An 18567-nucleotide genomic window follows, 5' to 3' on the forward strand; every position below is an offset into this window, starting at 1 on the left:
TAGTAAGATCTGGCTTCTCTTGATAAATCCAGTACATCATGTGGTTGTTCTGCTTCACTGAAGCCATTACTGACTGTTCCAAATGACTTTTCTTAACTCAGGACCCAGCCTCCTATCCCAGAGTGCGCTTCAGCTCAATTCTAAACCTGAAGGGTCTTTTCAGTATTCATCAAGCTACCATAGCAACCAGACCCTTGCCTTGGGGGAAACATCAGCGTTGTCGTTCACGGGCCGCAGCAATCAAGCAAGATCTGCCATTCAGAGCTACAACCAAGTAAGTGGACAAATACAGTGTTTCACTCACCCAAGGGCTACAGCTCTGCAGATACACCTCATGCATAGCTGCATAGCTGTGCTATGTGATTGCTATTTGTATGTCCTCTGCAGCAAGGATTTCTAAAGAATGTTGCGAATGGAAATTCATTATTAAAAGAAGTTAATTTATTTGCATGGCATATCATCACTGATATAAGTCTTAACAGATTGGTGGTTTAATGTATAGTACTGTGCAGGGTTTGCAATGTTTTTCATATTTGCATAAATTCATAAATGACTAGTATGTTTTTATTACATAGATATTTTGTCTGGGGATAGCAGAATGCAGTTTGAATACACATCATGGACTAAACACGAACAAGCAAAATGGCTATTAAAAAAAGAAAGCCTTTCCTCCTTAACAATATATGCATGTGGTCTTTATTATTAATTAGTTACCATTATTATTATGTATTGATTGATATATGTAGCACCATCATATTCTGTAGCACAGTGCAATGTGGCACACAGAAAGATAATCACAATGGACAGATAGGACCAGGTACAGGGTGCTTTCTATCTATATTTATATTTCTCTGCTCTATATTTGTATTAATCTTCCCAAATACCTTCTCCCCACATATTTTCTCCCTGTTGTCATGATCACTCTCTATCAATCTTTTATTCCCTCTGCTTCCACTAGTTTGTCACCCTCAAATGCCCTTTTCTCTTGTCTACAATTTGCCTAATCACACTTCTTTTTCATTCTGTTGCAATATTGCTGTCTTTTTTTCATTCACTGCTCCCTGTTACCACCCATCAGGCCTGCAAATTTTACAAATCTTAAAAATCTTTGCTAACTTACATACATTTCCATACCACAAGATAACACAGAAAATGTCACAATAAAGCATTGCCATCTAGTCACACTTGTAACTTCCTTAGGGGGGTTCTTCATGAGTGCACTTCAAGTGCAATGGCAGTCCTGCTTCTTAGGGTAATATAAATGCAAAAAAGAGGACCCTATATTCTGAAGTAGTATCAGTGCAATGCACTAATCCAGAAAGGAAGAGGTAGTTTAGGTAGTGGAATACATGGCTCAAAACATTGTAAACGAAGGAGGGTCTAGGTTTTAGAAGGGTTAAAACCTACAACATAGCAAAAAATAATTTTGGGCATTCAAAAAGATGACTAGGGACGGCAAAGTGACAGCGAAACAAGATGGACACTTAGGCAATGAGCTGTGATGCCCACCTTCAACCTAAATAAAAAATGGCATTTTGAGTTTACTGAAAGTGGCCATTAAGACATTACAACACTGTGGAAAAAAGGACACAATAAAATCTAATTCTTACTTCACCACTAAAACTCCAAAGAGGCTGGAAGATGCAGGAGACAAAGGACGCCTCAAAACCACCATGGGTTGCTGGGAGCCCACAAATTAGAAGCACAGAATCCAATCTCAGCTGATTAGTTTAAAGTCATGTTACAGGAGCTGAAAGACTAACTCTATGAGAACATTAGGCAATATATACACAAAGTCACATAAAAATTAACACAAAATTAATACAGCTGAACAGAAAATAGAAGAAGTAATTGATGCACATAACAATTTAGCAGAACATCACACAGAACTTAAGAAAGAAGTTACTTCGTCTGAAACCTACAGATTTAGAAGATTGTTCTTATAAAAGAATTGAGAATCAGAGGCGGTCCAACTAGACCTAACTAGAATCCACTTCCTTCATGTAAAGGAACAAATTCTACAAAATTTGACACGGGCATCCAGGTGTTCCAGGATTCTTTTGCTTTGACCACAGAAGAGAAGAGAAATAGCTACCACCACTAGAATGCTCATACAAAACAAGGAAATCTACCATCAAAACTTTTAAATGGGAACGCAAACCATAGGAACATCACAGTAGTGGAGGATGGCCAGAGTTTACTTAAAGAATGGGGTTATGCCTCTGGAACACCACCAACAGCAAGGAAGGAATCTACCAGGAGCTCCACCAATGTTGATCCAAAACCTCAGTGGCTTCAGAAGAAATGGACTTTGGTGAAGGGCAAAAAGTCATCTAGTTTGAGGTCACATACCCCATCAACTTGTCTATGTAGCGCAGTGAGACAGTATAATATGATTTATGTTTGTGACATTTATTGTTTCCATAGTGTTGTTTCTGGTCTACCGATCCACAATGTTTTGGTCTTTTGAGTCTATTGTTATTAATGACAGTTTTACAGTCAGTCATCCTTATGTGGACAAAATGATGATTGGGAATGATTCATGACACCAAGAAGACCAGTTTCTAGACCTGATTTAGTTAATGGTACTTTAGCTGTGGTGGTTGAGGAGGAATATAAAATGTAATTACGGTACATTTTTCTTTTCTTCTGCCTCGGGTGCCTTCTCGTTTTTAATAAGTTTTTAATATAAATTTCTTGTAAAGAGCAAGTATCTGCTTAGAAAGGAAGTGGACAAGGTGGTCCACAAGGTGGGTCAGAGTAATAGGAATTATTTGTGTATGGGCCATAATGAATTGCGGTTTGCTAAGTTTGTTATATTGTTTTGCATTAAAGTAAAATCTAATACATATACAGGTGGCACATATGTAGCTTTTCAACCCTCCTAACTACTGGTTGCATTGAGGAGTGTGGGGGGTGTTTTGGGACGCATAAGAGGCAATTTATTGAAGAACCAATATATATATATATATTATGAAAATGGTTCTTAAAATGTTGTGTAGAGGAGACTTTTTTCAACAGGTCACTCACCTAGATTTTATTCTTGGAAGTTCTCTACTATACACCATTTTGACACAACTGTGCGTTCAGCGTGTTTTGACATAGTTACATTTATGACGTCTCCCTGGCTTCTGGAGGCTCTGCCTCAAGACCCCCTACCTATCTCCCTATAGCCCATTTTCCAAACCTTGGACCTCTGGGCCTTTGGGAAACTATTCTTTGTATTAAAAATGATAAGGGAGAAAAAATCTTCAACCCATGCCAGATAACAGAAGTATTTGACAAATATTATCCCATATATAATACCCCAAAGCCAGTAGAGGATAATATGTGTGATTGTTTGGGGGAAAAGCCTAACCCAACCTATTACATATTTGGAGGTCGATAGGGTAATAAAAGAATTGAAGCTAAAAAAAACGTCTAAAATACACAAAGCTAAAATACTGTCAAACAGGCTAGCTCTGCTATTTCCAGGTGTCAAATGCTGGACTTACCCAACCTGTTGCCGCCTATCATCTCCTTCGATGCTCCCAGTCTCAATGTCCTCCAGCAGGACCTCTAGTGTTGCAGAAGAGGATCCCCCTACTAGGATTTGCCTATCTGGCCTTTTTACCCTTTGCTGACGCTGGTCTGTTTAACTCTGCTGTATGTATTATTCTACCTGGACTGATTTACCCATTGCCAACACTGGTCTGTCTACTGGCTTCGGCTCTGCTACTATCTGGACTGATTAACCTGTTGTTGACCTCGGCCTGCCTCCTGATCTGCATGACATACTGCCATCTCCCTGCTATATAGTGTGCTAGCATTTTCAGCGGATACTCTGCAGAAGGGTTCCAAATAACCTGATTTCAGGTAGGCTCTACTAGCTGCATTTTGACACGAGTTGTTACTGGGATATGACCAGGTGGAATCCACCCAGGGAAGACAGGCCTACAGAAAATGCTAGAAAGTTTATAGACATGCTGGCTAGACATGCTGGCTAAGGCAAGGACAATTCCTTGTATTTTGTTAGCTAGATGCTGAGAAGGCCTTTGATATCTTACATTAAGGCTACGTGAGTAAAACTATAAAAGCCTTTGTCTTCCCAGACAAATTAGCGCTTTATATGCACTGTTTTCTTCGCCAGGTTGGTGGTCCAAAATGCGGGCTTTTTCAGCTACAGACAGATTGTTCTCCTGAAGATATTGTACTTCATTTGGACAGTGCCAATGTACATGTGGGTACAATAAGTATGAATAGATAGGAAAAAGAGGTCTTCTTGCGCAATAGAATCCTTAATACCAAATCTCTCAATAGACGTGTGTGTATCGAGGAGAGTTGTCTAGGCATACATATGTTTTCCATTGTTTTACTGAATTTCCTGAATTCTTTAATAAAAGTCACATAAAGTTAAGTAGGTATATTCTTATAACTGCTAAATCTGTTATAGCGAGACACTGGAAAGACAAACATCTCCAGACAGAGAGGAAGTTATTATCTTAAAAAGACAAACTTGTATAATGGATAAATTATCTCACTTAATATCTAACACGATTAAATCATAAAAAAAAAATCTGGATTATGTGAGAAGCTAGCCATTATGGTCAATGAATATAGACATTATTATTTATTTGCTCGATTATAAGACGAGGTTTTTTTCAGAGCAAATGCTCTGAAAAATACCCCTCGTCTTATAATCGGGGTCGTCTTATAATCAGACCTCAAAGTCTGACTATGAGACGACTAAGATCCAGATCCCCCGCAGCTGCAGGGGATCTGGATCCTCCTGTCTCAACCCCCCCGCCCCACTTACCGGTACTTCAGAGTCCCCGGTGTGCAGCCGGAAGGAGGCGTGGCTAGCAGCGGGGGTTGTCTGCGTGCATCGCGCAGACCTTCCCCGGCTGTCAAAGATCAGAGTTCCCCGCACCGGTGCGGCACTGGCACAGGCGCGGGGAACTCTGATCTCTGACAGCCAGGGAAGGTCTGCGTGATGCACGCAGACAACCCCCGCTGCTAGCCACGCCTCCTTCCGGCTGCAGCGTAAGTCTACACGCTGCCCCAGCTACATGACAGGAGACTCAGAAGTACCGGTAAGTGGGGCGGGGGGGAGTGTTAAATGGGGGGCATAAGGCATTTCTGGAGGCAGAGTGCTCTGTGAAATGCCTTTTAACCCCCTTAATGCCACTCTGCCTGCAGAAATGCCTTTTTAACCCTCTATACGCCACTCTGCCTCCTGAAATGCCTTAAACCTCCCTATATGCCACTCTTCCCCATAATATGCCTTTTAACCCTCTAAGTGCCAGAGTGGCATATAGGGTTAAAAGGCATATCATGGGGCACAGTGGCATATAGGGTTAAAAGGCATATCATGGGGCACGAAGTTCAATCTCGTTATTGTAATGTTCTACATGCTTAATGAATTACATTCAACTAGGTACATGGGCAGGGGCGTAACTAGAAGCCTCAGGGCCCCGGTGCGAGAATCTGTTAAGGGCCCCCCCAACCCAATCTACCCTCCTCTCATACCATCTACCCCCCTCCCCCACTTCTCAGGCTACATTTTTGTTTTTATTTCCTTTTATTTGCCAACCTGCCCCCCACCAGTTATGCACATCTGCCCCAGGCTTGCCACTCTGCCCCCTGATATGCCTTTTAACCCCCTATATGCCCCTCTGCCTCCAGAAATGCCTTATACCCTATAAGCCATATAGGGGGTTAAAAGGCATATCATGGGACAGAGTGGCATATAGGGGGTTAAAAGGCATTTCTGGAGACAGAGAGGCATAAAGGGGGTTAAAAGGCATATCATGGGGCACTCTGCCTCCTGACTGGGGACAGAGGTGACACTGGGGAGCTGAATGGGGACAGGGGTGACACTGGGAGGGGCTCATTGGGGACAGAGATTACATGGGGGGCTGAAAGGGGACAGAGCTGAACTTGTAAACACATACAGACACAGAGATTTCTTTTTTTGTTGAATCATTTAAAAATAATTTAAAAAAGCATTATGTTGCTTTATGTCGCAGTCGCGACCCCTGCGACCCCGGTAGTTCCGCCACTGTACATGGGGTGAATGGAGGTTTGGGTTTTTTTATTCCACGCCATGGTTCTCTCCATTTTAATTGTCATAATGCTGTACGGGGGTGATTAGAACTAATATTTATTTGATATGGGAAAAAGCACATGTACATCATTAATTTTTTGTATGATAAGCTGTATTCATTGGGGACAGCAAATAACAAATACAAATATATATAAAAAAGAAAATTGTGTCTCAATTTGAGTCAATTGAAATTGAGTGCAATAGAGTTCCTAATACCAAACTTCTTGACCAAACATGAAGTAATACCAAACTTCATGTATAAAATATTCTCTTTGATTTCAATGGCAGCACTTTCCTGACACTGATTGGCTGACAGGACATATTCCTACTGATTTCTTTAGTACTTACTGCCACTGATTGAAAGCTTAAGCAGCCAATCAGCGGCAAGATATTTCGGATCATGAGGAAACAAGGACGATTTTGCAGCATGGCTATACCTTCTGTGTCAGGAAGAATGCGTAATAAAGTACTCCCAGAATATTTTAATTTGCATTCCTCTATAGTAGTATATAGTAACTTGTCCCTTTAAGGGAAACAGTGGACAATTGGTATGAAGAGGCATAGTGAGAACTCTTTTTAGCTATACCTGGCACTGTCATTTTTGTTATGTGCCAACCATTTTCAGGCATGCTACATTTAGTCTTGTGTTCGACAAGCCTTTAAGGTTTATAGCCCATGAAGAAAAATATCTGTGTGTTTAGTTACATCTGGAATTGAAAATTGACCATAGGCAGTACTGGGCTTTCCTTCATTAAGCTTTGCCAAATTGTCTCTCGCTGAAAAAGTAGTGATCTAAAAAAGTGTATTTTATGTTTTATGGATAACTGGATTTTCCAGGGTATCAGAAGACTTTCATTAGCTTTACAATCATTAAATTGTATTGTTAATAACATAACTGTACTCAAATTTTCAGATCCTATGCATTGGAGAAGGATTTAAAAAATGATTCTGCAATAAATACACATGCTAGTTGTCATTCACAGCGTAGCAGAGGAGATGCTGCTGCAGGGTAGGACACACTGAGAAGTCTCAGAAGAGTTCTTCCTCGGGTTGAGCATTTGGCTGTGGCTGGAAGTTTGTGATGATCTTCCAAGACTGGGGACCAACTCCAAGGTTGCACACAAAGGTAGATCAAATGGGTGTTAAGCAGGGCCGGACTGGCCCCCGGGATACAGGGAAATTTCCCGGTGGGCCGGCAGGTCCGTGGGCCTGGCGGCCAGGAGACCAACATTCAAAACAGCCGCTGAGGGGCTGAGAGCGGGATTGAAAGCCTCCTCTGGCCACCGGTGCCTAATGAAATTAAAGGGGCTGGCGGCGTGGAGCGTGCACGCCGGCCCCTTTAATTTCATGAATGCCGGCCTCCACCCGCTGCCCCTACCAGACACCAGGGAGTCAGAAGCACTGGTATGTCGGGGGGGTGGTGTTATATGGGGGGCATAAGGTTTTTCTGGAGGCAGAGTGCCCCATGATATGCCTTTTAACCCCTTTTATGCCACTCTGCCTCCAGAAATGCCTTTTAACCCCCTATATGCCACTCTGCCTCTAGAAATGCCTTTTAACCCCCTATATGCCACTCTGCCTCCAGAAATGCCTTATACCCCCCCATATGCCACTATGTCCCAAGATATGCCTTTTAAGCCCCTATATGCCAGTCCGGCCCTGGTGTTAAGCTAGGAATCCATGACCAGAGTAGTTGTGTAACAAGCCGAGGTCAGGAAGCTGGAATTCAGGATAGACAGGGTCAAGCTAGGTCAAACACAGGAGCACATGAGCAATAGTACAATACACTGTGGTGAACATAGGTATGACCATCAGAGGGCAAGGTGTAGTGGTTCTCTGGATTTTAAGGAGTACAGGAACTCCATTCACGTTGCTCCATCACAGCCATCTTATGGAGGCCACCCTCATCGGCGCTACGGAGGGATCTGCTGCATGGGCTGGCTGGGGGCCTTCCCCCGTTGACGCGCGTAAGTAATACTATTCAACAGAATATCTAACTGAGAACCCTTCCAATAGACAGATACACAAGGTTTAATGTATTCTGAGTTGCTTTTGTATTACATTTTCACACAACTCGGCAGTCAGTGTGGTCGTTATGAACAGTAGAGCTGAATTCCTGTCCAGCTTGCACGAACTTACAATGCAGAGTTGATGGCCAGCTCATCTGCACTCAGTGTTTGCGTGGAAATACCATCTGTATGCTTAAACTACAATAATATAAAATTACTTAACACATGAATAATATATAAACTAAACTTTGAATTTTGATCATGCATGTACGTATGGATGAATATTTATATGTTTAATACATCTGAATCACTACATTAGTAGATTTTGTTCTACATTAATATCCTAATCTCAAGAAGACAGACATTTTTGTACCAGGCTCTGCTTTGAACAGAAAAACATCCTCCACATAATATTTTCCCTTCCACCATTTTCTGTTCAGCAGTGTAATTAGCCCTATGCTACAAACATGTGTGATGCCTTTTATTTTGTCTACACCAATTGATTTATAAACTTGTAAAGATACCCTAACAGACATAATCGTAAGCATATATAAATGCAGGTGAAATATCAAATTTATAAAATGTCACCATATTATTATATGCTATCTATTGCAGATATGCTTATAAAATATGAAACATCTTCGCTACTGAAGGTCATCACCTTGGTGACATGTAATCACATGGTTTTCACACAGTTTTTAATTCCAGATTATTACCACAAGCTTTATCTTGGTATTTGTTATAGTTCCTTGTAAATAAAAATCAACTGAAGTTTGTGGAGCAGATACTGTAGTAAACCTGAAACAGATTGTTATACTAATATAGTTGCTTTTATTTTGTTTTATTAATAGACAATTGAGTTGTGCTGCAAGTGCTATTCTTCAAATTTTTTTTTATGATGCATCTAAAAAAAAAATTAATTAGACCATTGGCCTTTTGATTTCAATAAGACAGGCCTTACCCACAATTTGTTTTATTTTCAAAAATTTTTATATTCCAACGGTAACAAGTTGGAGTAGCTACACAGACCTTCGCTCATGTATCTACTGGAACCTGGTCGATCTCAAATGTGAGCTGCTACCTGAGCATCTAGTGCAGTGATGTATTATACAGATTAGGTAGAGCAGCTCCACTTACAGCCTCCTGCCCAGAGATCATGTCCACCCTCCTTTTTGATCTCAAAGTAATCCAAGGGGGAAAAGGAAGAGGGGCAGGTTATTGTTGCTAAATTTTCAGGCAACAATGATAATAAAATGTGTTTTTTCCCCTGAAAGTAATGTACTTATAGAGTTTAAACAAATAATATCTTCTTTCTGGAAATAGTTTTCATTATTTTTTTCCTATTTAGCCAAGTCCAGCATATGAACACACTGTTTTATTAGAGGAACAAATGCTAACAAAAACGTAGCATATGCAGTCAACTGGTTCAGAAAATATTTGAAATATTCGTAACTCACATAACCTCATGTTAGTTTTATGTAATGACCTGTTTAACTACCATTACTTGGTATAACATGATTCTTTTTTCTGTAAGATCAGTGGCATTTTCCTTGCAATCATTAGAGTGATCAGCACTGTCATTTTCAGCCTCAGGGCATTTTCGATAAATGAGATGAATAGAAGCAAAGTGAGAAAACAAATAAGTCAGAGGCAATAAGCCTCAATTACAATGCTGAGATACAGGAAAGAACACTGACTTGAATGACAGAATCTATGACATGCTGGTTATGATGCAGGTGACAATGCCCTTTAGAATGTGACCTATTTACAATATTAGACCCCCGAGGCAGAATATGTCAGCAATATATTTGAGTTACAAAGATAGTTGTTATACAGACATGTAAGGATGAACATTTTGTTTCAAAATATGACATGTAGAATAAAAACTACTAAAAGGTATAGTTCATCATGTAATATATACCGGTATATTTGAGAGAAAGTCTGGAAAATGTCCTCTTTCATCCAGGATTAAACTCGCCCCTTGCACTTCAAGGCTGATTAATGCTCTTGCACTTTTGCAGCATGAGGCCATGTGTGATGAACCGACAGTCACACACTAAAGGACCGAATCTGCTGCGTTTGTCAGCCATTTAAAGAGCATAAAGAAAAAATCTATCACTTTTTCCAGGGTAGGGTGCTTCATGAACTAGTTTTGTCTCTGTATTTAATTTACATTTTATCCTGGAATGTTATCTCTTAGTTCTTGTAGATAGTTAACATGAAAGTTATTGTATTTCAAAGTTTTCTGGGCCAAACCTGGAGAGTTCCCAGGTATGATAATATGGCATAGCACTGCACCGGGTGCAAACTTCATAAGACTGCAAGTAAATATGAGTCTTGTAATGTAATGTACTTATAGACTTTTAAAAAACCCAACTACAATCAATTTGTCAAGCATTACAAATGGATTGGTCCTATGATGCCTACACTTGTTTTCTGTAATTGAATTAAGCTTGTTTATATGTTTCTCACAGCAAAACTCATACACACGTGCCTATGACAGGTTTAACACAATCACATACCTCCCAACATTTCAAAATGTGAAAGAAGGACACTTTTTTTTTTTTAATCGCTCTCGCAGAACTCACCGGTACAAGCAACTGCACTTTAGAATGTCGCGCTTGCATCACCCTTTAAAACACGTTTCATTTTTGTCAGCACAGTCTAGGGTTGCCACCTTTCTTGCCAAAAAATACCAGCCATGCTAATTTGCATAATCTGGCATATCATGGGACAGAGTGGCATATAGGTGGGTAAAGGCATTTCTGGAGGCAGAGTGGCATATAGGGGGTCACTCTGCCTCCAGAAATGCCTTATACCCCTTATATGCCACTCTGCCTCCAGAAATGCCGTATACCCCTATATGCCACTCTTGCATATAGGTCCTTAAAAGGCATATCATGGGACAGAGTGGCATATAGGGGGTATAAGACATTTCTGGAGACAGAGTGGCATATAGGGGGTTAAAAAGCATTTCTAGAGGCAGAGTGGCATAAAGGGGTTAAAAGGAATATCATGGGGCACTCTGTCTCCAGAAAAGCCTTATCCCCCCCAACTTACCACTGCTTCTGACTCCCTGGTGTCTGGTGAAATTTAAGGGGCCGGTGTGCACGCACCGCGCCACCCAATGGCTGTGCCTCAGCTCTTTGTCCCACCCCTTTTAAGACGTGGGACGAAGTGCTGAAGCACGGCCATCGGGTGTCGCGGTGCGTTGACACTGGCCCCTTTAATTTCATTAGGAGCCGGCGGACGGAGGAGGCGGCTTTTAATCAAGCTCGCAGCCGCTTAGCGGCTGTTTTGAATGTTTCGAAATTTCCCGGTATCCCGGTGGGTCAGTCCGGCCCTGGCTCTGGGCGCCGCCCGCCCCTGCAAAAAATACAGATACCGGCAGGGTGCTCTGAATACCGTCTGTGCCGGTGAAATACCGGCCAGGTGGCAACCCTAGCACAGTCATTAAAAATATCTAACACATTGATTTGAATTCCCATGAGGCTCAGCCAGACATATTACTTCCATGATGCTGGCTGAGCATCATGGGAAGTGCAGTTAACAGTAGATAAAGCTGCAAATGTTACAATTCCCATGATGCTCAGCCGGCCAGGCGTCCACCATGACTAGGCATCGTGGGAGTTGTAATTCACAACTAACACCTGTCACATCATCTGCTGTTAACTAAAGTTCACGTGAGGCTCAGCTACACATACTGCTTCCATGATGCTAGCTGAGCATCATGGGAAGTGCAGTCAACAGTAAAGCTGCAGATGCTAGCTGTGAACTGCAATTCCCATGATTCTCAGCCAGCCAGGTGTCCAGCATAATGCTGGCTGAGTATCACTGGAAGAGTAGTCAACAGCAGCAGAGATTTATTTTAAATAAACAAAAAGGCTTATGTTAGCCTCCCTCCCAGGACCCTTACATACTGCCTTTACACACACACACCTGCCCATAAACACACATATACACATATACTGCCCTTACACACACCTGTCCCTACACACTGCCTTTACACACACCTGCCCATAAACACACATATACACATACACTGCCCTTACACACACCTGCTCATAAACACCCATATACACATACACTGCCCTTACACACACATATACACTGCCCTTACACACACATATACACATACTCTGCCCTAACACACACCTGCCTTTACACGCACACATTTACACATACACTGCCTTTACACACACCTGCCTTTACACACACATATAAACACACACAATGCCCTTACACACATATATACATATAAACTGCACTTACACACACCTGCCTTTACACACACACACACATACACTGCCCTTACACATACCTGCCTTTACACACACACATACATATACACTGCCCTAATACACCAACCTAAAAATTCCTATACTGCTCTTACACAAACCTGCCCATACACACAGACACACACACATACATACATACATACACATACACTGCCCTTTCTCCCCATCTCTTACCTCTTCCTCCATCCTGTGGTGGGAGCGAGAGGTCTGTCACTTCAGACCTCGCTTTACTGCTCCCTCATCATTACGAGCTGGCCATTGATGCAGAGTGTGGGGGTACGATGCCATATCCCCGCGCTCGGCATTATTTGCCATTGCGTAGTGATGAGGGAGCAGTAAAGCGAGTTCTGAAGTGACAGACCTCGTGCTTCCTAATGTTAAGACAACTAGAGGGAGACTGTGATCTCCCAACTAGCCTTGCAGGCTGCAGCTGCTGATCGGGTGGCTGTGCGCCCCCTAGCAGCTGCATCCGAAGTGATTACCACTCTCGACTCTCCCTTCCTCCGCCCCCACAAAACGGGACAGAGGTATGGATAGGCCCAAATCGGGACAGTTAGGGGCATGCAAACACTCTCATGGACCCGCCAATCCCTTAAGTAACAGCTGTCAGGGAAAGAGGGAGGTCATCCAGGCAATACAATATAAAAAAACTTTGTTATGTTACATACTACTTGTTATGTCCTGTCTACCCATTGTACAGCGCTACGGAATTTGATGGCGCTATATAAAACAATAAATAATAAATAATAATCTATAATTGAAGTGATATAAGATTTTCCCCTTTGGGACCCTTTGATCAGGGCCAGATTCAGAGCATCACGGGCCTGGTGCTGAGGATTTTGGTGGGCCTTTTTATGGAAATAAATAAAATAGACAGAATAGACAGAACCTTAACTCCTCGGCATCCATGTGTACTGGATAAAGATGACATCAGTGCGAAGCAGATGGTATAAGATAAAATCTTATGTGATGTGATTGGGAGTACCTCAGTACACTAAAAAAAAAAGTCATCATACGTGGAAAACCTGAAGCCACAATTTAGTGCCACTTATCCCTTTTAATAAGATATGCAGATTGAAATAGAGTAAATAACACAAAACCTTTACTTTTCCTCTCACTGATTTCTGGGCCTAGAAAGTTTTGTCCTCTGAAGTGACTACAAATTCAACAGTGCGTTTTAACTCTAGATAAGCAAAAATTAAATAGTTCAATTTATTCCTACATTATGTAAGTGCCAGGAAACAGATGACCAAAATACACACCAGGATAGGCTCTGCCACACAGACACCTAAAACACACACCAGGTCAGACACCCAGTACACACACACACCAGGATAGGCTCTACCACACCGACACCCAAGCACACACCAGGACAGGCTCTGCCACACCGATACCCAAACACACACATACCAGGACAGGCTCTGCCACACCGACACCCAAACACACACACACCAGGATAGGCTCTGCCACACCAACACCCAAACACACACACTAGGACAGGCTCTCCCACAGACACCCACATACGGACCGGCTAAGCTAACAATATATTTTTTAAAATTTTCTACACTGCTTATGTCTATTGTGTTTTTGCCCCCTTGTGTATCCCCCCCCAGCCAGCCCTATGTGATTTTATGCCCCCAGCCTGCCCCTCCCTTTGGTATTAATTTATGTGATGCCCCAGCCCGCACCCCTTGTGAATTATTGCCCCCAGCCAGCCCAACTTTAGTATCAAATCATACCTGGCACCCAGATTTCACCCACAGGACCTGCCTAGCACCCAGATTGGAATCATAGGACTTGCCATCTTTGCCCCCAGCCAGCCTGAGGTATCTTTGCCCCCAAACCAGCCTGCCTGTGGCATCTTTTCCCCCAAAACAGCCTGCCTAGAGTGGCGGGCCCGGTCGCAACTGCGGTCTCTAGGGACAGCTGCCCCATTTTGCCTGTGTTAAAGACGGCCCTGGCGGCCGCATTGGCCATGCATAGGCCCAGTCAGTCAGACCTATTTTCAGGTAGGGGTCCGGAGCTGCAGCTCTGTCAGCCCCAACGTTAATCCAGCCCTGGCTGTGATAGATATCAAAAACTTACTTGGTTTATTATATTGTCTGGATTTCTAGTGTGATTAAGGGGCTGTGTTGGCCTTTTTCTTGTATAAGGGTTTCCAATAGATGTTTAAACTGGATGTAGTATAATAATGATCTCTTATGGTGTGTTATGTAGTCAGCAAATGATTGAGACACTTGGGAGTTTAGGGAATGGAATTTACTATACCACTCCTTCATATATTTTGCCTCATGTGAGATAATATGGCCTCTCAGTATAGCCTCTGGGGCCTCCCAGAATAAAACTGGCTTATCCATATGTTCTATATAGTCATCCACGTAACTTGCCCACGCTGTCATCATGTTTTGTTTAAAATGATCTTTCTCATAGAGGTAAGATGGGGACCTGCAATATCTGTGCGGTAGTGTAACAAAATCGAAGCATTGTCAGATAAGGGTATTTTCTATTTTTGTTTGTAAAATTCTGTCTAGTTAGACCATGTGATATTATAAGGCATACTCATAAGCTTTTCTTTTACATAATCAGCCACCAAGCAATTATAATGTGCAAGTTAATTTTGAACTTCTGATTAACAGATTTTGTTTGAGAATTTAAATTTATAGATCAGTCCCTGTTCAAAATGTGTCAAAGTGTTTAGCTACCTGCTTCCCTAAGAACATTTATTGAGGGGTTGTTACTGTAAGAGATGAAATGTCCAAGATGATCTCCTTAACCTTTTTGATCTTTGAAATAGCTAAACATGTTATGTGATGGCGTAGAAGCATCTGCTGGGGAGTTTCTTTTTATCTACCCTTATCCCGTTGAATATTATTAGGCTTTAGAAAAGAAGTTTGTGCTGCTTCATAGGTTTCTAAGCAGATCAGAGACCTCCTGCACAGAAGTATTTGACAATGTACTATTTTAATTCACATGTAAATTGCACCAGGGATTCAGTCAAAGCAAATTACTTTTCCTGGCTCTTAACTTCACTGATTCCTTTTTCTATTTCCTTCCTCCATCCCAAGTTCTGTTTTACTTGTCTATTGTGTTGTTGTTAATGAAGAAGATGCTGAGCGGCTCCTGATTAGTGGGTACAGCTGCACAGTGCTCATGAAATAAGGATATGGATGGTCAGAGCTGTAGATGTGGTTTTAACATTTACTAAAGGTGACATTTTTCCACAGGGCTTCCAAGGTGATCACTGCTCTTTGATGCAGAAGTTTGTTTGTACTAATAAGCCATGATTCTTTAAATAAGCTATTTCCTTATAAGCTATTTTCTTATTCTGGCTTTCTTTGTGATATCAAATGCAATAGCTGTCATTTTCTGGCCACAGTAGGTAGGCAGCAAATTATTTCTGTCTCTCTGCATTGTTATCCTTTATCTTCAAATACAGAAAAAACCTTTGTGAATGAGAGAGATTATTTGAAGCTTTTTTTTTATTTTAAATACTTGACTCTGCAAACTGAACATTCAGATGTAGCTTATATTCTGTGGAATCAAATAAGACAAAAAGTGGAATAGAAACAGTTTGCAGCAGTACTCGCTTTGTTTTAACGTTCTTATTCAGGAGCTAACTGATGTGACAAATAAACACATAATATTTAGTTTGATAATGCTCAGGACCTTGATCTTGTAAGCATTATTGAATTGGGTGAACTAGAATAATATGTATTTAAAATTCAGTTACTTGCTAGATAAAAGTATTTGAAAAAATGTACAAGGAGAGGCAGGCATTAATGTATTTTATAATTGTTAACATTGAATTCAAAATGTTCTATTTTATTTCCCTAATGGCTTTGTTTGGTATGTTGACTACAGGGCACAACAAGCAGAACAACTCATTCATCTGGAGCTGAACCCTCTCAATCACATGCTACCTCCCAGTCAAGAGAGTCCTTTGTGCCAAGCCATGGGAGTGCGTTCCATTTGCCTGATTCCCAGCATTCTTCAACACTTTATTATTCAAGCTCAACTCTGCCAGCTCAGAGAGTAAGCTCTCCTTTATCCATGCAGCAAGTAGGATCTCCAACCAAACTCCAGAGAGTGGGCTCTGCCTCCGAGAGCTCTGGCTACAGCACCACTCAGAGGGTTTCATCTCCAAAGCAGTCCCCTAGCCGCCTTGCCAAGTCTTACAGCACCAGTTCGCCAATCAACATAGTTGTGTCATCAGCTGGTCTTTCCCCTTCATCTGTACGCGTGACTTCACCACCAACCATCCAGTCAAATATATCTTCTTCACCTCTGCATCAGTTGAGTTCAACCATTGGCACCTATGCCACACTATCACCCCCAAAACGCCTTGTTCACACCTCAGATCAGTACAATAAGCATTCACAAGAACTGTATGCAACAGCCACCTTGCAGAGACCTGGCAGTCTTGCAGGTAAGATGTTTCTACATTCCTAATTGAAGAAACATGTGATCTGACCATTTAGGAAATAAATATGAAGATTTAAAGATAAAATATTAGTTATTAATTCATTTATTATGTATTAATTATTTATCAATACCATAATAATGACGTAGCAATTCAGTTTATTTAATTGGTTTTACTATGTATGCCAAATAAATGTGGAAATGCGTTGTCAAATTGAGTTACTTAAAACATATCATAAAGTTAGTGTTTTGTACATACAACCAAATAACTGTTTAGATTATTTGGGAAAGAAGCATTTTGTTATTTTTGTGGAAAATAATGCTAGGATATGAATAATTTAAATGAAAAATGCCTACTTCAGTCCACAACTCTTTACTTTTATTGTTATCCTGTCTTAAACTGCAGGCTATGTGCATTTTTTAGTATTCTGAAATAGAAGTGTGTGTTGGGGGTAGGAGGGGGGTTGGAAGGATTGTCTGTAGCAGTGTCCCAGGGAGAGATTAGCTCTGATTTAAAGCGTTAGAGCTTTTTTGTTTTGTTTTGCAGTTCCTCTTGTCCTTTAGCCACGGTATTTGTATTCAGTAACATGCAGCAAAGCCATTAGACAGAATTTCCACCACGACTGTATGCTTTCTGTGCTGTGTTTATGGGCTTTGTCTTTGTATGTGCGTACATCTAAAAAATGTTCTTATGATTTATGTAGCAACCAATGAGATTTTCCTACTGACTATGCCATTGATTGTTTTGGTGATAATACCACCATACCAGAACCATTTTCTATACATGACCCCTACTGAGTGTATTGTCATTGTCAATGAATGTGGACATACCTGAAGGCTGAAGGTAGGTGTAAGGAGTCAACCCAGCTCTTGCTTACCCAAATCATGATACAGGAAAAAAGGTCCCTGTACACTTCCTGACCTTATGGCTATGGTCAAGTGAATGCCTGTGAGAGAGGGAACACAAAATAAATGTTGCAAATCTGTTTTCTTAAACTACTAATAAACCATAAATATATTTTCTTTGCCAACACACTGATTTGTCTGCATTAACTAGATTACAACAATATTTTTTAAATATATTTATATACTATGTAAAAGTTGGTTAATATATTTGCACTCCAAGCCAGTAGAACAGGATTTCTGTGTAATGTATACAAGCAAACATATTGGTCACATGTAAAAAATACAACAAATGAATACACTTTTATGAAATAATAAAAGCAAGCAAGTGGATTGGATTTATACTGATCTGTTTCTAGGTTCTTCTGAATTTTTTGGATATTAGCATGACAGTTTTCCACAACAATAGATAGAAATATATAGCGTAGACTCAATAAAGTACCGGTAATAAATTCATATACTTTATTATGCACTTTTGTATGTGCATGATCTGGATTTTTTATGTGTGTCAGCACCTGAGCTGGTCTTGGTGCCATACAAAATTGTAATTCATAATAAGATATATGACTTCATCATTATATCCAGTCTACAACCAAGGAAGGATGCATGGCGCAGGTTAATGCTACTGGGGGCCTACCATTGTGTGCCAAGGTAGGCTACTGAAGTCCTTATGTATATTAGCTTCATTCCAGAGCTTGATGTGTATAATAATACCAGGACCCATGAAGATATTTATTAGTTTCTTGTTTAAGTTTAGTTATCTGTGTTGGCATATAATTATCTCTTTTATTATATCCTTGCATTATATCATGCATTATAAATTCTTCCACTGTACAGTTTTTACAATGCATTT

General features: G+C 40.9%; 1 protein-coding gene across 2 annotated transcripts in view; it reads left to right on the forward strand.

Annotated features, from left to right (window-relative positions):
- The window catches only part of CTNND2 (catenin delta 2), a 396723-nt gene that overhangs the window by 236080 nt on the left and 142076 nt on the right, over window positions 1–18567 (forward strand). For both annotated transcript variants that reach the window (XM_053466296.1, XM_053466295.1), the window contains 2 exons: window positions 102–274; window positions 16254–16818. In XM_053466296.1, the coding sequence (XP_053322271.1) occupies window positions 102–274; window positions 16254–16818 (738 nt within the window). The remainder of the gene's footprint in view (window positions 1–101; window positions 275–16253; window positions 16819–18567) is intronic.

Source organism: Spea bombifrons, chromosome 5 (genome assembly GCF_027358695.1).
Source record: "Spea bombifrons isolate aSpeBom1 chromosome 5, aSpeBom1.2.pri, whole genome shotgun sequence".
Classification (NCBI taxonomy): domain Eukaryota; kingdom Metazoa; phylum Chordata; class Amphibia; order Anura; family Pelobatidae; genus Spea; species Spea bombifrons.